The 18,710-nt window shown below is 47.5% G+C and overlaps 1 protein-coding gene across 7 annotated transcripts; it reads right to left on the reverse strand.

The window, feature by feature from the left end:
• Positions 1–990: 990 nt before the first annotated feature.
• On the reverse strand, positions 991–18,211 carry Zdhhc4 (zinc finger DHHC-type palmitoyltransferase 4). 7 transcript variants are annotated; one of them, XM_045144124.1, is made up of 8 exons: positions 17,645–17,840; positions 17,464–17,546; positions 16,001–16,124; positions 13,546–13,619; positions 11,814–11,992; positions 9,243–9,368; positions 6,998–7,242; positions 991–1,335 (listed from the first exon to the last, which is right to left on the reverse strand). In XM_045144124.1, the coding sequence occupies exons 3-8, from the start codon at positions 16,115–16,117 to the stop codon at positions 1,045–1,047; spliced, it is 1,032 nt and encodes a 343-aa protein (XP_045000059.1). In that variant the 5' UTR covers positions 16,118–16,124; positions 17,464–17,546; positions 17,645–17,840; the 3' UTR covers positions 991–1,044. The 7 variants fall into 7 exon arrangements, with proteins under 7 accessions (XP_045000059.1, XP_045000060.1, XP_045000062.1 ...); XM_045144125.1 differs by lacking the exons at positions 17,464–17,546; positions 17,645–17,840 and adding an exon at positions 17,848–17,984; XM_045144127.1 differs by lacking the exon at positions 17,464–17,546 and having other exon boundaries at positions 17,760–17,845.
• Positions 18,212–18,710: the final 499 nt, after the last annotated feature.

Here is an 18,710-nt window from a genome sequence, read left to right on the forward strand (position 1 = left end):
TTAGGATTTTTATCTATTTGTTAAAGATAGCGAGCATGCTTTATGTGGGTACTGGGGAATCGAACCCAAACCAGGGTTGTTAGGCTTTGCAGGCAAGTGCCTTAACTACTGAGCCCTCTCTCCAGCCACAGTTTTAGGATTTTTGTTTTTTGAGGTATGGTTTCGCTCTAGTCCAGGCTGACCTGGAATTAATCTCAGGGTAGCCTCAAACTCATGGCAATCCTCCCACCTCTGCATCCCAAGTGCTGGCAAAGGTGTGTGCCACCACACCTGGCTTAGTTTTAGGATTTTTAAAAATATTTTATTTATTTGAGAGAGAGAGAAAAAAAGAGGCAGAAAAAAAAGAATGGGCAAACCTGGTCCTCTAGCCATTGCAAATGAACTCCAGACACATGGACTCCCTTGTGGATCTGGCTTACGTGGGTCCTGGGGAATTGAACCAGGGTCCTTAGGCTTTGCAGGCAAATGCCTTAACCACTAAGCCATTTCCCCAGCCTAGCTTTAGGATTTGTAAACCAGGTATAGAAGAGGAATATGGCCAGAGAGGCCAGAGAAAGCAAGGCCCCAGGCTGCAAGTTCAGGAACAGGTACCAAGTAAAAGGAAGGCCTGTGGGGGTCCAGGCCTGGGGGGAGGGCTTGCCTGAACGGATGAGAATCCATAAGGGGAAAGAGGCAGACTAGGGAAAGGCATAAAAGAGGTGCAATTGAGCACAACCCCAAGGTCTGGAGACCCTCTTGCACATCAGAGGACAGGGCTATAAGGCCCTCACTGTCCAGGTGGCCAGAGTATAGCAACAGACCAGGGTCTTCTTGCCACCCAGCCTTGGACAAGCCTTCTCTCGATCAAGAGGTTCTTGGTTCCAGCAGAGAACAATTAAGTGGAAAAACCAAGCACTCAGTAACCCTAGTTCCCTCCGCCCCCCCCATCCCACCACCCACCGAAAGCAGATCTACACACAGCAAAAACAAACAATGCTCATACAGGAAATGTCTGTATGTACACTCAGTGTTTACTATATTCAGTAGGCAGTAACACTTCCCGTTCTACTGTGTCTTTTTCTCGGAACAGGGGAGGACAGGTAGAAAGACTTCTCGGAGATTGCTCCAAAGCCCATGGGAGTGAATGTTCTGGTAGACTTGGGCCTCTGCTGGTGGCAGCCGGGTCACAAGGGGGCAGTGCTGAGAGCAGGCCCAGTCACCTCTACACCACTCATTTGTGGTCTGATTGGTGGCAACTAGGTACAGCATGAAACACAGGTAGCCTGCCAGGAGGAAACTCAGCACCACAACAAAGCCCAGCAGGAAGACGATCCTGGGGAAGCTCAGGAAAAGGTACTGGGGGGGCAAAGAAAAGGCGCCATGTTAGAACATACACTGTGACATTAGCATCAGCACCCACTTGCCCCGATCCTGCCCAAGGACAGGCCAGAGCGGCCACCTCAGTAGTGAACCACCCTACATCTACATCCCACCAGTAGGCTCCAGGCACAGCTCAGTGACCTGCCTAGCATTCACGAGGTCGAAGGATGAATCCACATACAGAATTACCAGCTTCTTTCTGCCTAAATGTATATATTACGCTCACCAAGTTGCCCGGTAAGCACTTCTCTTAATGTTCATACCCATATGTTAATGCCTCTCTCACTTTTGGTTAGAGAAGCTTCTGTTTTCAGATGGCAGTGACCACTGGGATAATCCAAAAGGCAACATAGTGCTTAGAAGAAGTGAGAGGAGTGCTCAGCACTGCAATATCCCTATCCCACCTTCCAAGGCTCAGGGCCCATTGTGGAAGAGGTGGCGGAAAGAATGTAAGAACCAAAGTAAGGGTAGGACTCCTTACAATGCAACTGTCCAGACACAAAATGGCCTGGATATCCATGACCTCGCATTGCCTGGCACTACCTACAGAAGACCATCATAATAGGAGGAAAAGATGATGACATCAAAATAAAAGAGAAGCTGATTGAGACAGGGAGAGGGTATGATGGGGAGAGGGTATGATGGAGAGTGGAGTTGCGAATGGGGGAAGGGAATTACCATGGCTTATTGTCTATAATTATGGAAGTTGTCAAAAAATTTAAATGAAAAGAAATTACCAGCTTTGTTTACAGAACAAAATAGGAGCCATAGTTAACAGTGATGCCGGCCCAGGAAGCACCCTAATGTGCAGGCACTTCCTGTGAATAAACAAAGTGTTCTCTCGGACAGAAAGCATGCTCAGGACATGGTGCTTTTTGCCAGTTAGCTGTTTTCAAGATGAGTAGATGTAGATCTCGGCTCAGGCATCCAAACATAATCCAGATGGACAAATCAATGCCTCTTTAAAACAACCAAGCACAAAGATACGTGTACCAGGAGTTTCACCATGGCAGTGATGTTAACAGCCTCTGGTCTCAGAAGACACAGGTGAGCCAGGCCTATAACCCTAGTATTCAGGATGCTAAGGCAGGAGGGTCACAGGGTGTAGGCCAGCTTGGGCGAGACCCTGTCTTTCTCCCTTCTCTCCCATGGCCTGCCCCCCCCCCACAAGAAAAGGAAAGAACCTCCATCCACAAGCAAGAGAGAAATTTAAAATTCTGGGATGACGACACCATGGAATAATAAAGAGCAATTCAAAATCAAGTGTATTTCTAAGTGCTGATTCTGAAGATGGTGGTATTTGCCAGTGAGGAAGGCAGAGGGGAAGGGTCTTGTGCTGTTACTGGAGAACAACGCAGCTGGCTGGGAAGGTGCAAGAAAAACTGCCGGCAGATATACACACCCACTAGAAGAGGCCTCTGGGAAGTAAAGTGGGATGGAAGGGGCTGGGGGACTCTCTTCATTCTATTGGTTTTGTCTGTTGAAACAAGTCTCAGGTAGCTCAGACTGTGACCTTGAACTGGCTTTGCAGCTGAAGATGACCCTGAACTCCCGACTGTCCTACCTCCTCCTCCTGAGTGCCAAGATTACAAGTGTGTACCCCCACGTGGCTTCACTTTTCACTTTAAACATTATACCTTGATTACTGAAATTTTTATTTATTTTTCTCAATTTTTTTAAACATTTTCCATGATTATAAAAAAAATCCCATGATAATACCCTCCTTCCCCCCAACTTTCCCCTTTGAAACTCCATTTTTCATCATATCCCCTCCCCATCTCAATCAGTCTCTCTTTTATTTTAATTTTTTTTAATTTTTTTTATTTATTTATTTGAGAGCGACAGACACAGAAAGACAGATAGAGGGAGAGAGAGAGAATGGGCGCACCAGGGCTTCCAGCCTCTGCAAACGAACTCCAGACGCGTGCGCTCCCTTGTGCATCTGGCTAACGTGGGACCTGGGGAACCGAGCCTCGAACCGGGGTCCTTAGGCTTCACAGGCAAGCGCTTAACCGCTAAGCCATCTCTACAGCCCCTCTCTTTTATTTTGATGTCATGATCTTTCCCTCCTCTTATGATGGTCTTGTGTAGGTAGTGTCAGGCACTATGAGGTCATGGATATTGAGGCCATTTTATGTCTGGAGGGAGCACGTTGTAAGGAGTCCTACCCTTCCTTTCTTTGGCTCTTACATTCTTTCCACCACCTCTTCCCCATTAGACCCTGGGCCTTGGAATGTGTTATTGAAATGTTACTCAGTACTCTAGATTACTGAAATTTTATGTATTTTTGTAATAAGCAATTTAGAGAATTCAATATTTTTCCAAGGAAAAGAGAAACATTCAAAAAAAATTTTGGTTTCTCGAGGTAGGGCCACCTAGCCCAGAATGACCTGGAATTTACTATGTAGTCTCAGAGTGACCTCGAACTCATGGCATTCCTCCTGAGTGCTGGGATTAAAGGTGTGTGTCACCACACCTGACTATAAAAACCTTTGATGAGAGAAAAGCCAGATGTTGGGGCTGGAGAGATGGCTCAGTGGTTAGAGGTGCTGGCTTACAAAGCTGCTGACGTGGGTTCAGTTCCCCAGCACCAGTGTAAAGCCAGATGCGCAAAGTGTCGCATGCATTTGGAGTTCTTTTGCACGGTGGTGCACACCTTTAATTCCAGCACTTGGCAGGCAGAGGTAGGAGGACTGTTGTGAGTTTGAGGCCACCCTGAGACTACATAATGAATTCCATGCCTGGGCTAGAACAAGACATAACCTCAGGGGAAAAAAAAAAAAAAAATGACAGATGTGATTAGGAAGGATGTCTCCACTTTTTATACCAAAAATTCTAACTGATCATGGTGATACACAGCTGTATTCCCAGCATTCAGGAGACTGAAAAGGAGAAGTGAGAAATGTGGGCCAGCCTGGGCAACACAGAGAACCGCTGTCTCAAGAAAACAAAAGCAAAACAGAGAGCACATACTAGGAAGTGTTGGTGAGGGTGTGGAGAAACTGGGACCCTCAAACACTGCTTGTGGGGAAGGGAAATGGGAGGCGTTTTGACTACTGGCTGGGAAGTGATCAGTCACCATCTGACCTAGCAGTTCTACTTGGAGAGAAATGAAAACAGATGTCCACACAGAACTTGTAAATGCTCACATTACTCAAAATCAGCCAAAATAGGGCTGCAGAGGTGTCGCAGCGGTTATAGGCATTTCCTGCGCAAGCATGAGGGCCTGAGACTCCCATGTCACATAAACAGCCGGGCGTGGCCATGTGCACCTGTAATCCCAACCCCACGGCAGAGCAGTGACCTGAGAACTGTTCGAGTCTCCCAAACTCTGGAATCAGGAAAAGGAGACTCTGGCTCAAAGGAAGACCAGACAGGAGAGTGATGGAGCGGGACACCCAGTGTTCCACTCCGGCCACCTCAGGCAGACCTATGAGGTACTACAATGACACACATATATATACACTACACATGCACACACACACAAATTTTTTATATATTTTTTTGTTTTTTTGAAGTAGGATCTTGCCCGAACCCAGACTGACTTGGTATTCACTCTGTAGTCTCAGGGTGGCCTCAAACTCACAGCGATCCTCCTACCTCTGCCTCCCGAGTGCTGGGATTAAAGGCGTGCGCCACCGTGCCCAGTGAATGAAATTTAGTAAGCTCCCGGGTGTGGTGGCACATACCTAATATTTACAGCGCTTGGGAAGTGGAAGCGAGGAGGACCAGGAATTCCAGATTAATTTGGGCTACTTGAAATCTTGTTTCAAAAAAAAAAAAAAAAAACCCAAGTGGTGTACAGATGGCGCCATAGGTAAAAATGCTTGCAAGAGGCCCAGAATCCAATCCCCAGCACCCATGTAAGATGCTAGGCCTGGCAGCACATGCCCGGGATCCTAGCATGGGTAAGGTAGATGGGCAGATCCCCGGAGTTCACCAGTCAGCTAACCTAGCCTAATTGGTGAGCTCTGGACCAAGGAAAGATGCTGTCTCAAAAGGGGTGGATGGAGCTGGGCGTGGTGGCGCACGCCTTTAATCCCAGCACTTGGGAGGCAGAGGTAGGAGGATCACCGTGAGTTCGAGGCCACCCTGAGACTACATAGTGAATTCCAGGTCATCCTGGGTTAGAGTGAGACCCTACCTCAAAAAACCAAAAAAAAAAAAAAAAAAAAAAGGGGGTGGACGGTGTACCTGAGGAATGACACTCTAGGCTGTTCTCTGGCCTCTACGTACCTACGTGTGCATATTAACATACATACATATATGCACACACACAGATTACAAAACGGGCTAAGGGATCTGGGGATGTAGCTCAGTAGAAGAGCATTTGCCTAGCACACACACACACAAGAAAATTTAAATTTAAAAAAGTGGGGGCTCAGCACTTAAGGCACTTGCCTGCAGAGCCTAATGACCCGAGTCCGTTTCCCCAGTACCCGTGGAAAGCTAGACGCACAGAGTAGTGCATTTGTCTGGAATCCGTCTGCAGCTGCTGGAGGCCCTGGTGTGTCAATCTCTGTCTCTCTTCTTGACTTGCCAATAAATAAATAATACATATTTTTTGAGGTAAGGTCTCACTCCGGCCCAGGCTGACCTGGAATTCACTATGTAGTCTTAGGGTAGCCTCGAGTTCACAGCGATCCCCCACCTCTGCCTGCCCAGCGCTGGGATTAAAGGCGTACGCCACCACGCCTGGCTGAAATTTTAAGTGAGGGCCAAAGGAAGGTGGTAGGAGGGGATTATGATCATAGTATTTAGTATGTGGGGAGGTGAGGTGGTCAATGAAACATTAAAAATGCCAAGTGTGGGGGTGTGCACCCCTTTAGCCCCAGCCCTTGGGAGGCTGAGGGAGGAATATTGACAGCCAGCCTAGAGCTGCAGAGTACTGTTCAGCCTGGTCTACAGTGGAGACCCTGCCTTGAAAAGAAAAAAAAAAGTTAAAAAAAAAAAGTAGGGTAGAGTTTTTTGTTCTTGTTACGTGAATTTCTTTTCTTTTTTTTAACATATTTTTATTTATTGGAGAGAAGGTTCAAATAGACAGAGAGAGAGGGAGAATGGGCATGCTAGGGCGTCTAGCCACTGCAGACAAACCAGATGCACGCACTACCTTGTTCATCTGGCTTTACTGGGTAGTGGGGAAACGAACCTGGATCCTTTGGCTTTGCAGGCTAGAGCCCTAACCACTAAGCCATCTCTCCAGCCCACTATGAGTCATTTTAGAACATTTATCCCCAGCAGGGTGAACTTTCTGCAGTTCCTCAGGCACTGTGTTTTATGGTTTTGCTTGTGGGAGTGTGAAACTGTCTCTTGCAGGGGTGAAGCTGGGCCTTTCTCCTGCTTGAGAAGGACATCTCCATGGCTTTTTTTTTTTTTTTTTTTTTTTTGAGGTAGGGTCTCACTCTAGCCCAGGCTGACCTGGAATTCACTATGTAGTCTCAGGGTGGCCTTGAACTCACGGCAATCCTCCTACCTCTGCCTCCCAAGTGCTGGGATTAAAGGCGTATGCCACCACGCCCGGCGTCCATGGCTTTTATACGTGAATTTCTTATCAACTAAAATGAAGTGGCTTCATGTTTTTACTGGGATAATAAACATTTTCCCCAATGCTAAAGCCCACAGCCCATTGCAAAATTACCTGAATAAGAAAAACTGTGTCAAAAGCCTGCACGTGTCCAGAGTCATCAATGTACGTTTCCTGGTACAGATCCAACACCACCACCAGGTGGGCCAGGAACGCAGCGCACACAATGGCCATGGTGGCGGCTGAAGCAGTCAGGGTGGAAAGGTAGATGAGAAAGTACCTGGCGTTCCAGGCCCCAATGCAGTTGTTCACCCAGATGCAGTGATGATCAAAGCGGTGCACACACCGGTCACACACACCTGCGGAGGAAGGAGGGACCGCGAGGTCACACACGCCTACAGAAGGGCAGACTGTGAGGTCACATGCACACCACACACTGGCAGAGTAAGGCAAGACCATGACATCACACAGCTGCAGAGGAAGGAGGGACTGCGAAATAGGTCTCCCTCTCCCTCTCTCTGTCTGTCTCTCTCTCTCTCCTTCACACAAACACACACACACCCCCTACACACGGCAGAGGAAGGAGGGACTGTGAAGTAGGTCTCTCTCTTCCTCTCACACATACACACACACACCATGCACAGCAGAGGAAGGATGGACTGTGAGGTCATGCACACTGCTGCAAAGGGAGCCCTGAGCAGTTGTCACCAAGCTTTTAGAAGTGCAGTGTGCAGGAGGGCAGCTACCTCCCCCCCCCCATGTGGTACTAGCACTGAAATACAGCAACAAGAAAAATCTGAACACCTTGTTGATGCTAACAGTCTTTTTTTTTGTTTTGTTTTCTGCCAAGCTGAACTCAATGTGAATGCTGAGTGGACTTACTTGACACAGACAGACACACTATTTTAGTGAACTCTCCCTGTTTTCCTGGTGCTGGGGGTGAATCCAGGGCCTTGCCCAGGCTAGGCACGAGTTCTACAATCTCCAACCTCCATTTTAGTCAACTTTTACACCAATTGTGTTAATATCAATGTTCACAGTGCAGGAGAAGTTTTGGTTCTCTATTCAGCTGTTGGAAAACCTTGAAGACTATCTAAATGCAGGAGGCTAGGGAGATGAGTCAGTGGATAAAGTGCTTGCTGTGTAAGCATGAGGACCTGAATATGGATCCCCAGAACCCATGTACAAAGCGGGGCCTGGCAGCATGTGCCTGAGGCCATGGTGCTGGGAGGACCGCTGGCTAGCCAGTCCAGCCAGCCCAGTGAGCTCCCGGTTCAGTGCAGGACGGTGGGAAGTGACTTAAGCAGACCCCTGGCGAGAACCTCTGTACTAAACACAAGTACACACACACACACACACACACACACACACACACATGCCACATGCATATAACACTTAAGTAAAGTCTACGTATAGCTTGGGTCTGAGTCTTTTCTACCATGGGTAAAATTTACAAATCTAAATACAGGCAAAGGATTTCCAATGAGAATTTAATATCTGAATCAAAAGTGCTACAAACATAAAAACTCACATAAGATTTCAAAGGCACTATGACACAGAGAACATGAACTATCTCATGGATAGTCTAACATCAATTACATGTCAATGACATTGTTTTCAAATATTTTTATTATTTATTTGCAAGCAGAGAGAGCGAGAGAGAGCAAGAGAGAGCGAGAGCACACGCCAGATCCTCCTGCCACCACAAATGAACTCCAGATGCATGCACTATATGCACCTGGCTTTACATGGGTACTGGGGAATTGAACCCAGGCTGTCACGCTTTGTAGGCAAGCACTTTTAACCGCTGAGCCATCTCTCCAGCCCATAAATGACATTTTGCTGCTGGGATGCAGGTCAGCAGAACAGCACTTGGCCAGCATGTTTGAGGCCCTGAATTTAATGCTCAGCACCTCAAGGGCAAAAATAGAATTACTTTAGGTATGTTGGCTTAAATGAGATAGATGTGACTGTTTCTTTCCTAATGTAGTTACTAGCAAGTTCTAAATCACACATGTGGTTCACATATTAATTTTGTTAGGTGGTGCTAGACTCGGGCAGAAGACTTGGTCAGGACTGAAATCTGCAAACACAGAAACCCACAGAAGCGTCTCATGGGCAACATGCCCTGGCACAGGGCAAGGGATGGCAGCTATGCCCAGAGCAGTCAGCTACTATAGGAAAATACCACAAAGCCGGGCATGGGTGGTACACACTGCAGTCAGTCCCAGCACTGAGAAGGGGGAAACAAAAAAGGTTCAGCACGGGCCAACCATGTCTGTCAACCTGCTTTTAGACTTATGACAGAGTCCCCGTATGCGCTGAGGCACTGCCACAGAGCTCCGCAGGCCACACTCACGGCAGTGCTTGGACCGAGCTGGTTTCCTTAAGTCACAGGTAGGGCACTTCGCATTCCTCCAAAACATCACTTCATCAAATTCATAAGCTTGGAGAAGGACTGACTCATTTGCTTTTGTTATGGTACCTGAAAAAGAAAGGACACATGTTATGGTTGGACTGGCTATTTCTAAAACCTGGACCAACACACAAGGCAACTAAAACGACCATGTTTTATATCTTATGTAATTCACTTTTCATTACTGCATTATTGAGATCTAATCCAAAAGCACAATTCACCTACTTAAATTTTTATTATTTGGGATATTTTACTTATAAATTACATATAAATATGTATCAATTATATATTTATAAATCATATATCTATGTTTTGTGTGTATGTGTGTCTTTGCTTGGCTGGTTTTGTTTCTTTCTCTGAGACATGGCCTCATGTAGCCCAAGCTGACCTCAAATATGCTGCATAAACAAGGTTGACCTTGAGCTAATTCTAAAATTGAACACATAAATAAATATATAAATAAATACATATGAAGTAGCTTTGCTTTAAAACATGTAAAGAAAGTTGCATGACTGGGGAGATGGCTTAGTGGTTAAGCTTGCCTGCAAAGCCAAAGGTTCCTGGTTCAACTCTCCAGGACCCACGTAAGCCAGATGCACAAGGGGGTGCATGCATCTGGAGGTTGTTTGCAGTGGCTGGAGGCCCTGGCGTGCCCATTTGCTAGCGCTCTCTCTCTCTCTGCCTCTTTCTCCCTCTCAAATAAATAAATAAAATACATTTAAAAAGAAAGGTGAAGATGTAGTTCAGTGATAGAGCACCTGCCAAACAATCTACAGCACTAGAGAAGTAAGAGATAGATGTTGTGAAGCAAATATTGGCAAACCACAACAAGTCTGAACTTCCCATCACTGAGATAACAACAATAAAACACATTCTTTTGTGCAATTAATATCTTAATTAAAAATAGCAAAGAGCCGGGCATGGTGGTGCATGCCTTTAATCCCAACACTTGGGAGGCAGAGGTAGGAGGACTGCTACCCTGAGACTACACAGGTAATTCCAGGTCAGCCTGGACCACAGTGAGAGCCTGTCCTGAAAAACCAAAAAAAAAAAAAAAAAAAATAGCAAAGATCAGGCATGGTGACTCACACCTTTAATCCCAGTACTCAGGAGACTAAGGTAGGGACATAACTTTGTGGCCAGCCTAGGGCTACAGAATGAGTTCAGGTCAGTGTGGGCTTGAGTGAGACCTGCCTTGAAAAATATAAATAAGTAAATAAATAAATAAATAAACAAATAAACAAGGGGAGGTGATGTGGCTCAGTTAGTAGAGTGCTTACCCAGCATGCATGAAGCCCTGGGTTCGAATCCCCAGCACCACATAAAACAGATGTAGGGGTGCAAGTTTCTCACCCTAGTACTTGGGAGGTAGAAGCAGGAGGTCATTCTTAGCTGCAATTACCAAAAAAAAAAAAAAAAAAAAAGCTATTCTCAGTTAACAAGCAAGTTAGTATGGATATTTTATAATTAACAAATGTGAGGTCATGCACTTTTGTTTCTCTGAACCCAAGAACTAGAAAATACAAACTCTTCAGGTTCACACAAACTCTTCAGGTTCACATGGATCATGTAAAAAAAAAAAAAAAAAAAGATCACAGGCTGGGTTAAAGGCTCTTGCTTGCAAAGCCTACTGGCCCAGGTTCTATTCCCCAATACCCATACAAAGCCAGATGCACACAGGTGCAAGTATCATTTGCAGTGGCAAGAGCCCCTGGCATGCTCTCATCCTCTCCCCCTCCCTCCTTCTTTCCCTCCCTCCTCTCTCTGCTCACAAATAATAAATGCATTTCAAAACATAAAATTAGGGGCTGGAGAGATGGCTCAGCAGTTAAGGCACTGGCCTATAGAACCTAAGGATCCAGGTTCAATTCCCCAGTACCCACGTAAAGCCAAATGCATGACGCGGCGCATGCGTCTGGGCTTCTTTTGCAGTGGATCGAGGTCGTGGTGTGCCAGTTCTCTCTGTATCTCTCTCTTCTCGCTACCACTCTCTGCTTGCAAATAAGTAAATTAGTTAATTAAATATAAAAAGATCACATATCCAGGCATAATGCAAGTCTCAAAACAGTTTCAAAGAGAGCAGTATCATTTTAACCAAAGCTTAACACATATACTAAGTGAACATTTCACAAAGATAAAGTAAAATAGTAGAGTGGAACCAGCACAGTGGCTCACACCTCTAATCCTAGCACTTGGGAAGCAGGGGCAGGAGGTTTATGAGTTCAAGGCCAACCTAACCTACACAACAAATTCAATGTCAACTTGAGACATACAGCCAGACCCGACTTCAAAACAAACAAACGTGTATTAGGAAATTTTAAACTAGTGTGTGTTACAAAATCTTTTCAAATAACCCATGAGTTAAAGACCAATAGTAAAATAAAGTTAGAATATACTCAAAACTGACAAATAATGGAAACATAACATGCAGATGCTCCTGTCATCTTGAGGGTAAACAACTTTGCAGACTACTGAGCTATCACTAACTAGTCTGTGCGAAGAGTCTGGACTTACCAGGGTCTTCCATACAAGTCAGGAAGAAGAAGCCCAGATTCACAGTCAGCAACAGGTAGGGCATAACGAGAGAGCATACAGTGAACCCCTGGTCGTAGCAGTAGCCAAAGATCTCCCAGGAATATTCAGCATAAACCAACACTTGCAAGATCAGATGCAGGACAACGAAGATGCGGTTGCTGGAGGGAAGGACACACACACGCCCATCACTTAACTCACAGGCTACTCAAGGAAGAAATCAGACAAAGGCGAGGAATGTAAACGAGAGCAAGCACTTCCTTTGAGGATCATTTTTGTTCATTTATTTGAGAGCAACACAGAGAGAAAGAGGCAGAGAGAGAGTGAGAGAGAGACACAATGAGTGTGCCCGGGCTTCCAGACACGTGTGCCCCCTTGTACATCTGGTTTATGTGGGTCCTGGGGAATCGAGCCTCAAACCAGGGTCCATAGGCTTCACAGGCAAGCGCTTCACTGCTAAGCCATCTCTCCAGCCCCTCTGAGGATTATTTTTATTTTGTTTATTTATTTGTAAGCAGAAAGAGAGAGAGAGAAAGAGAGAGAAACAGAGAGAGAATGGGCACGCCAGGGGCTCCAGCCACTGCAAACGAACTCCAGGCGCATGTGCTCCCTTGTGCATTGGGCTTACGTGGGGACTTGAGAATCGAACCTGGGTCTTTTGGCTTCACAGGCAAGCACCTTAACTGCTAAGTCATTTTTCTCTCTCTCCTTCAATCTCTCAAATAAATAAATAAAATATATTTTTTAAAAAATGCACACGTTGGAGGTAGGCAGAATGGCTCATGCCGTAATCCCAGCACTCAGGACACTCAGCCATGAGAACGTCATACATTTGAGACCAGTCTCTACACAATAGGGTTTGAGAGAGCCTGGGTTATGCTAAGACTCTATCTTAAAAGAAAATAAAGGGGGGCTGGAGAGATGACTTAGCAATTATTAAAATTTGCCTGCAAAGCCTAAGTACCCAGGTTTGACTCCCCAGAACCCACGTAAAGCCAGATTTGCAGGAGGTGGCACACACATCTGGAGTTTGACTGCGGTGACTAGAGGCCCTGGTGCACCAATTCTCTCACTCTCATAAAAAAAAAAAAATTAACAGATTGGGCTGGGGACATAACTCAGTGGCCCAGTATAATATAATCCTAAATTCAATCTCCAATATAACAACAAAACACAAATAAAAGTAGACATGTGGGCCGGGCGTGGGGGCGCGTGCCTTGAATCCCAGCACTCGGGAGGCAGAGGTAGGAGGATCGCTGTGAGTTTGAGGCCAGCCTGAGACGACACAGTGAATTCCAGGTCAGCCTGAGCTATAGGGCTACAGTGATACCCTACCTCAGAAACAAAACAAGGGCTGGAGAGGTGGCTTAGTGGTTAAGGTGCTTTCCTGAGAAGCCTAAGGAGCCAGGTTCAGTTCCCCAGGACCCAATGTACAAGGTAACCCATGTGTCTGGAGTTCCTTTGCAGTAGGTAGAGGCCGTGGCATACCTATTCTCTCTCTCTCTCCTCTCTCAAATAAGTAAATAAACAAATAAATTAAACAGACATGTCAAAACCCCAGAGACAAGTGGCAGACTCCATAAAGACAGGCTCCACACCCAGGACTCGCGGAGCCTCTAGAATGTGTCCCCTTAGCATGCTGGAAACCACAAGCTTCCTGAAGCTACAGAACAGCAACAGGGATAACAAGGAGTTGCACATCAAGTGTGAGTACCGTGTGTGGAGGAGGTAGTTATAAACTCCCTGCACAGCTCTCTGCAAGCGTCCTGGAACAAGACAGGCACATATCTGAAAGAAAAGAAGAAATCTCAGTCTCATTTCTGGTTCCCCTCATTTCTTCTTTTTTAATATTTTTATTTATTTGAGAAAGACAAACAGGGAAGGAGAGATGGATGGATGGATGGATGGAGATGGAGAGAGAGAGAATGGGTGCACCAGGGCCTCCAGCCACTGCGAACGGACTCCAGATGCATGCACCACCTTGTGCATCTGGCTTACGTAAGTCCCAGGGAATCAAACTGAGGTGGCTTGGCTTTGCAGGCACGTGCCTAAATGGCTAAGCCATCTCTCCAGCCCCTAAGTCTTGTTCTTTATATGGGCAAATTAGCAAAGTGAGAGAGACTCAAGACTTTCTTTGAAGACAATTCTTCCATCTTTTTTTTATTACTTTTTAAAAAATATCTATTTGAGAGAGACAGAGAGAAAGAGGCAGATGAGAGAGAGGGAAAGAGGGAGGGAGGGCGAATGGGCATATCAGGGCCCCTAGCCACTGCACATGAACTCTAGACGCTTGTGACACCTTGTCAGGTGGATAGAGAATATGCATGCCAGGGTCTCCAGCCACTACAAATGAACTCCAGACACGTGCACCACCTTGCGCCTCTGGCTTTACCTGAGCTCTGGGAAATCCAACCTGGGTCCTTTGGCTTGGCATGCAAGTGTCTTAACCTCTAAGTCATCTCTCCAGCCCCCATCTTTTTTTTTTTTTTTTTTTTTGAGAAATGATCTCATTCTGTATCCCAGTCTGGTCTGGAACTCCTGGGATCCTTCCTGTCAGCCTCCTAAGCACTGGGACTACAGCCATGTTCACTTTCACTTCTACCCTGATGGCAAAGATGGTACCTGTCGGTCTTTGGAGAAAAGGAGGGAGGCGGAGGGCTAAGGAATGCCAGAGTGAAGGCTACTCCTTCCCTGGCCCTGACTCCACTCCCGGAGCACTGGGCATTGGCCCAAGTTCCTCCCAAGTCTATCTCCTTCCATGGGCTACATGGCCCAATTCTGTTCTTTGACACCCCCAAATAAAGATGAGCAACCCAGTGCTTAACTTTCTGCTTATATAGCCCAAGTTATAACCGGCAAGCATGTCCAGGCAGACACTGCTCACATTCATACCCCTTAAGAATGACAAGATAACTTTTAGCAGTAAGAAAAACATAACAGAGGGCTGGAGAGATGGCTTAGCAGTTAAGGAGCTTGCCAGCAAAACCAAAGATTCGATTTCCCAGTACCCACGTAAAGCCAAATGCACAAGGTGGTGCATGTGCCTGGGGTTCATTTGTAGTGGCTGGAGGCCCTGGCGTGCCCATTCTCTATCTGCCTCTCTCTAATGTCTCCCAAATAAATAAAATGAAAACTTCTCTTAAAAAGGGGGGGGGGGCAGGCGTGGTGGTGCATGCCTTTAATCCCAGCACTTGGAAGGCAGAGGTAGGAATATCACTGTGAGTTCAAGGCCACCCTGAGACTACATAGTGAATTCTAGGTCAGCCTGGACTAGAGTGAGACCCTACCTCGAAAAACCAAAAAAAAAAAAAAAAAATTAAAATATTTTTATTTATTTATTTGAGAGTCAGGGATATTTGAAAGACAGAGAGAGAGAGAGAGAGGCAGAGAAAGAGAATGGGCACACCAGGGCCTCAAGCCACTGCAAACAAACTTCAGACACATATGCCACCTGATGCATCCGGCTTTATGTGGATCCTGAGGAATCGAATCTTGGTCCTTCAGCTTTGCAGGCAAGTGCCTAAGCCACCAAGCCATCTGGGAGAGAGGTTCTGAATATGCTGTAACTGCCATGAATTTGATTTTTTATATTTATGTATTTGTGAGAGAGAAACAGCAAGACAGTAAGGTGCACCAGAGTCTCTTCCACTGCAAGTGAACTCCAGTTACACGCACCACTTTGTACCTGGCTTTCTGTGGGTACTAGAGAACTGAACCTGGGCCATCAGGCTTTGTTAAGCAGGTGCCTTTTAACTGCTGAGCTACCTCCCCAGAACCAAACCAATGAATTTAAATAGCATCTCTTCTTTCCCCTGTCAGGAAATCTGTGTGTGTGGAACAGGGTCTTGCTATGTGGCCCAAGCTGTCTCAAATGCTTTCACTGGTGCTCCCTGGCTAGTCTAATGGAAAAACAATACACTCCAGGTTCAGTGAGAGAGTCTGTCTCAGGGAAATGAGGCCGAAGCATGTCAGAAGACCTCACATCCTCCTCCGGCCTCCCCAGACATGTGCCTGTGTACACATACGTGCATGTACCGCATGCACACTGCACAGGCGCTATGCAGACAAAACTTTATCCAGTTTTCTGCCCCGGCCCCCTGAGTTCTCCTGACCCTGTGGGTATCTAGCACAGCATTCAAGCTTCAGTGGCATCCAAGGAACACTGCTACCTGTGCTCCTCCGAGGATCAGGACTTTCCAACTATGGGTATTAAAGCAAATGCAGATCACAACCACACAGAGCAGTATGAAGACCAGGTAAAACAGGAAGAGGATCAGGAACTCCATCCTGGGGCTGCAAAGGAACAAGAGGAGCATGAGTAGGTGCTATTGTGGCATTCAGTCCATGGTGCATTTTCAGACTCCAACTCTGTCGAAACAGCTTCCAAAGCAGAATTCACTGACCCTCAGGCACATGCCTCCAGGCCCAACAGCCTTTCAGTGAGCCTCCCTGAAGGACCTGAGCCCTGGGTTTGATCATCCCATGTTCAAGGTCCACCCACAGATCACCGGATGTTCACTGGTATGTCTTCAAGAAAAACACTGCGGTCTGCCTTTGTGGCCCCTCCACCTACTAAGGCATCTTCGTTCCTTCCCTACAGCAACAAGTTGTTATTCTTTCATCAGTCACTTGTATGCGTGTGTGTGTGTGAGAGAGAGAGAGAGAGAGCACGTGTGCACAGCACATGTGCAGAGGTCAGAGGTCAACTTCAGGGGCACTGGTCCTCACCTTCCATCTTGTTTGAGACAGGATCTCTCACTCTTCCTTTCTTTCCTTCCTCCCTTTCTTCCTTTCTTCCTTCCCTTCTTCCCCTTCCCTTTCCTTCCTTCTGCTCCTTTCCATTCTTCCTCTTTCCCTTCCCTTACCCCCCCCCTCCCTTCCCTTCCCCTCCTTCCTTCAATTTCGAGGTAGAGTCTCACTGTGGCCCAGGCTGACCTGGAATTCCCTATGTAGTCTCAGGATAACCTCAAACTCACAGCCATCCTCCTACCTCGGCCTCCCAAGTCCTGGGATTAAAGGCGTGCGGCGGACTTGAGACAGTATCTCTCTTGATGTTTGCTATTGCAAACACTGTCCATAGCTTCAAGACTCCCTGCGTCTATCTGCCATTGCTGTGTGTTGGGATTCCAGCCGCGCCCTCTCCTAGTGACCAGCTCCAAGTGGGTGCCAGGGATCCAAACTCTGGTTGTCAGGCTTGCAAAGCAAGCATTTTTCATCGCTGAGCCATCTTCTAGGCCTTCATCTGTTTATTTTGTTTTGCTTGTAAGTGTAATGCGCTGTGTGTGTGTGGGGGGGGGGTATGCACATGTATGTACCCTTGCAATGCCCCAGGGACTCGCCTAAAGTAGCCTAAACAGAATGTTGGGTATCCAGCTCCATGGCTCTGCCACCCATTCTCATTTCAGCTGCTGTTTTGCCCTGAGTCCGGGTGATTCCCTGGTCTCGGCTCCCCTTTGAGAGACTGGGTCTATGGGTGGCCACGCCCATCACAGGGGATTTGGAGGTTCCAAGTTGGGCAGTTTCAGGCCCCCTTAGGCCCTTAGGTTTTCAAGGGGAGAACACTTAACCTCCGAGCCACCCCCCGCTTTTTGTTTTGAGACAACATGTAGCCCAGAACTCAGACTCCTGTTACCTCAGCCTCACAAGTGTTGGGATTTCAGGTGTATACCACCACTTCTAGCAACAAATGCTCTGACTCCCCTGCTCCCACAGATGCTGAAAATAGAAAGTACCTTGAAGGAATCCGCCGACCTCATCAGAACCAGGCACTGGGTGGGTGGGTGGGGGGGGGGGCGACTCTGCACCTGGGATACCTGGGATCCTGCTTTGTGCCCTCCGAAGCAGCCCTGCAGGTCGCCGACGACATCAGGGCCTACCCCGGGGTGGGGTAGCGGTGGTGGTAGTGGGAGAACCGGAGTCAAGACGTACCGTGTTAAGGAACTGGAGATGGACCTTTGGCAGGTAGGTTTCTTGGACCAAAACTCCAACTAGGTGCATCAAACCAGAAACTACTCACCCACGGAAAGCGAAAAGGCGAAGAGCTGATCACCTGCCTACGCAATGCTCCTTCCCAACACCGTGTCTGCAGCGACACCTCGCGAATCCGGCACCGCCCCCCCCCCCGACCCCCGTGGCATTCACGGAGAAGTCGGCCGGCAGCTCCGGATGGGCGCTCGGGGCACGGGTGCCCGCCGCGGGCCGAGCAGCGCAGGGGCCGCGCCGTGGACGCTGTCGCAGTCCCCACCGCAGTCGCTGACGCAGCCCCAGTCAAAGCCCACCGCGGGGCTCCTGCGCATGCGCGGCTGGACCCGGCCCGGATGGAGTCGGGGTGCCCCCCACCCCGACGCACCCGCGCACGCATGCCCCGAGCGCCCAGGGAGCCCGTCTGACCACCCACCGGCCCTCCCGAGGGGGCACCGTGACGTCACCGGCGCCGCAGCTTCCGGCGGAAGTGGACACGTGGGCCAGCTGCTGGTGTGGCCGGAAGTCGCCACGGCTACCTTGTCTGGCGCAGTAGGAAATGAGATTTTCTTTCTTTCTTTCTTCTTTTTATTTATTTATTTATTTATTTATTTTTGAGGTAGGGTTTCACTCTGGTCCTGGATGACCTGGAATTTACTGTGTAGTCTCAGGGTGGCCTTGAGCTCGTGGTGATCCACTGACCTCTGCCTCTCTTTAAAAAAAAAAAAAAAATTATTATTTGAGAGACAGCGAGAGAGAATGGGCATACCAAGGCCTCCAGCTACTGCAGGCAAACTCCAGGTGCAAGCACCCCTTTGTGCTTCTGGCTTACGTGGGTCCTGGAGAACGGAACCTGGGTCCTTTGGCTTTGCAGGCAAACACCTTAATGGCTAAGCCATCTCCCCAGCCCTTTTCTTT

Source organism: Jaculus jaculus, chromosome 2, assembly GCF_020740685.1.
Source record: "Jaculus jaculus isolate mJacJac1 chromosome 2, mJacJac1.mat.Y.cur, whole genome shotgun sequence".
Taxonomy (NCBI): Eukaryota; Metazoa; Chordata; class Mammalia; order Rodentia; family Dipodidae; genus Jaculus; species Jaculus jaculus.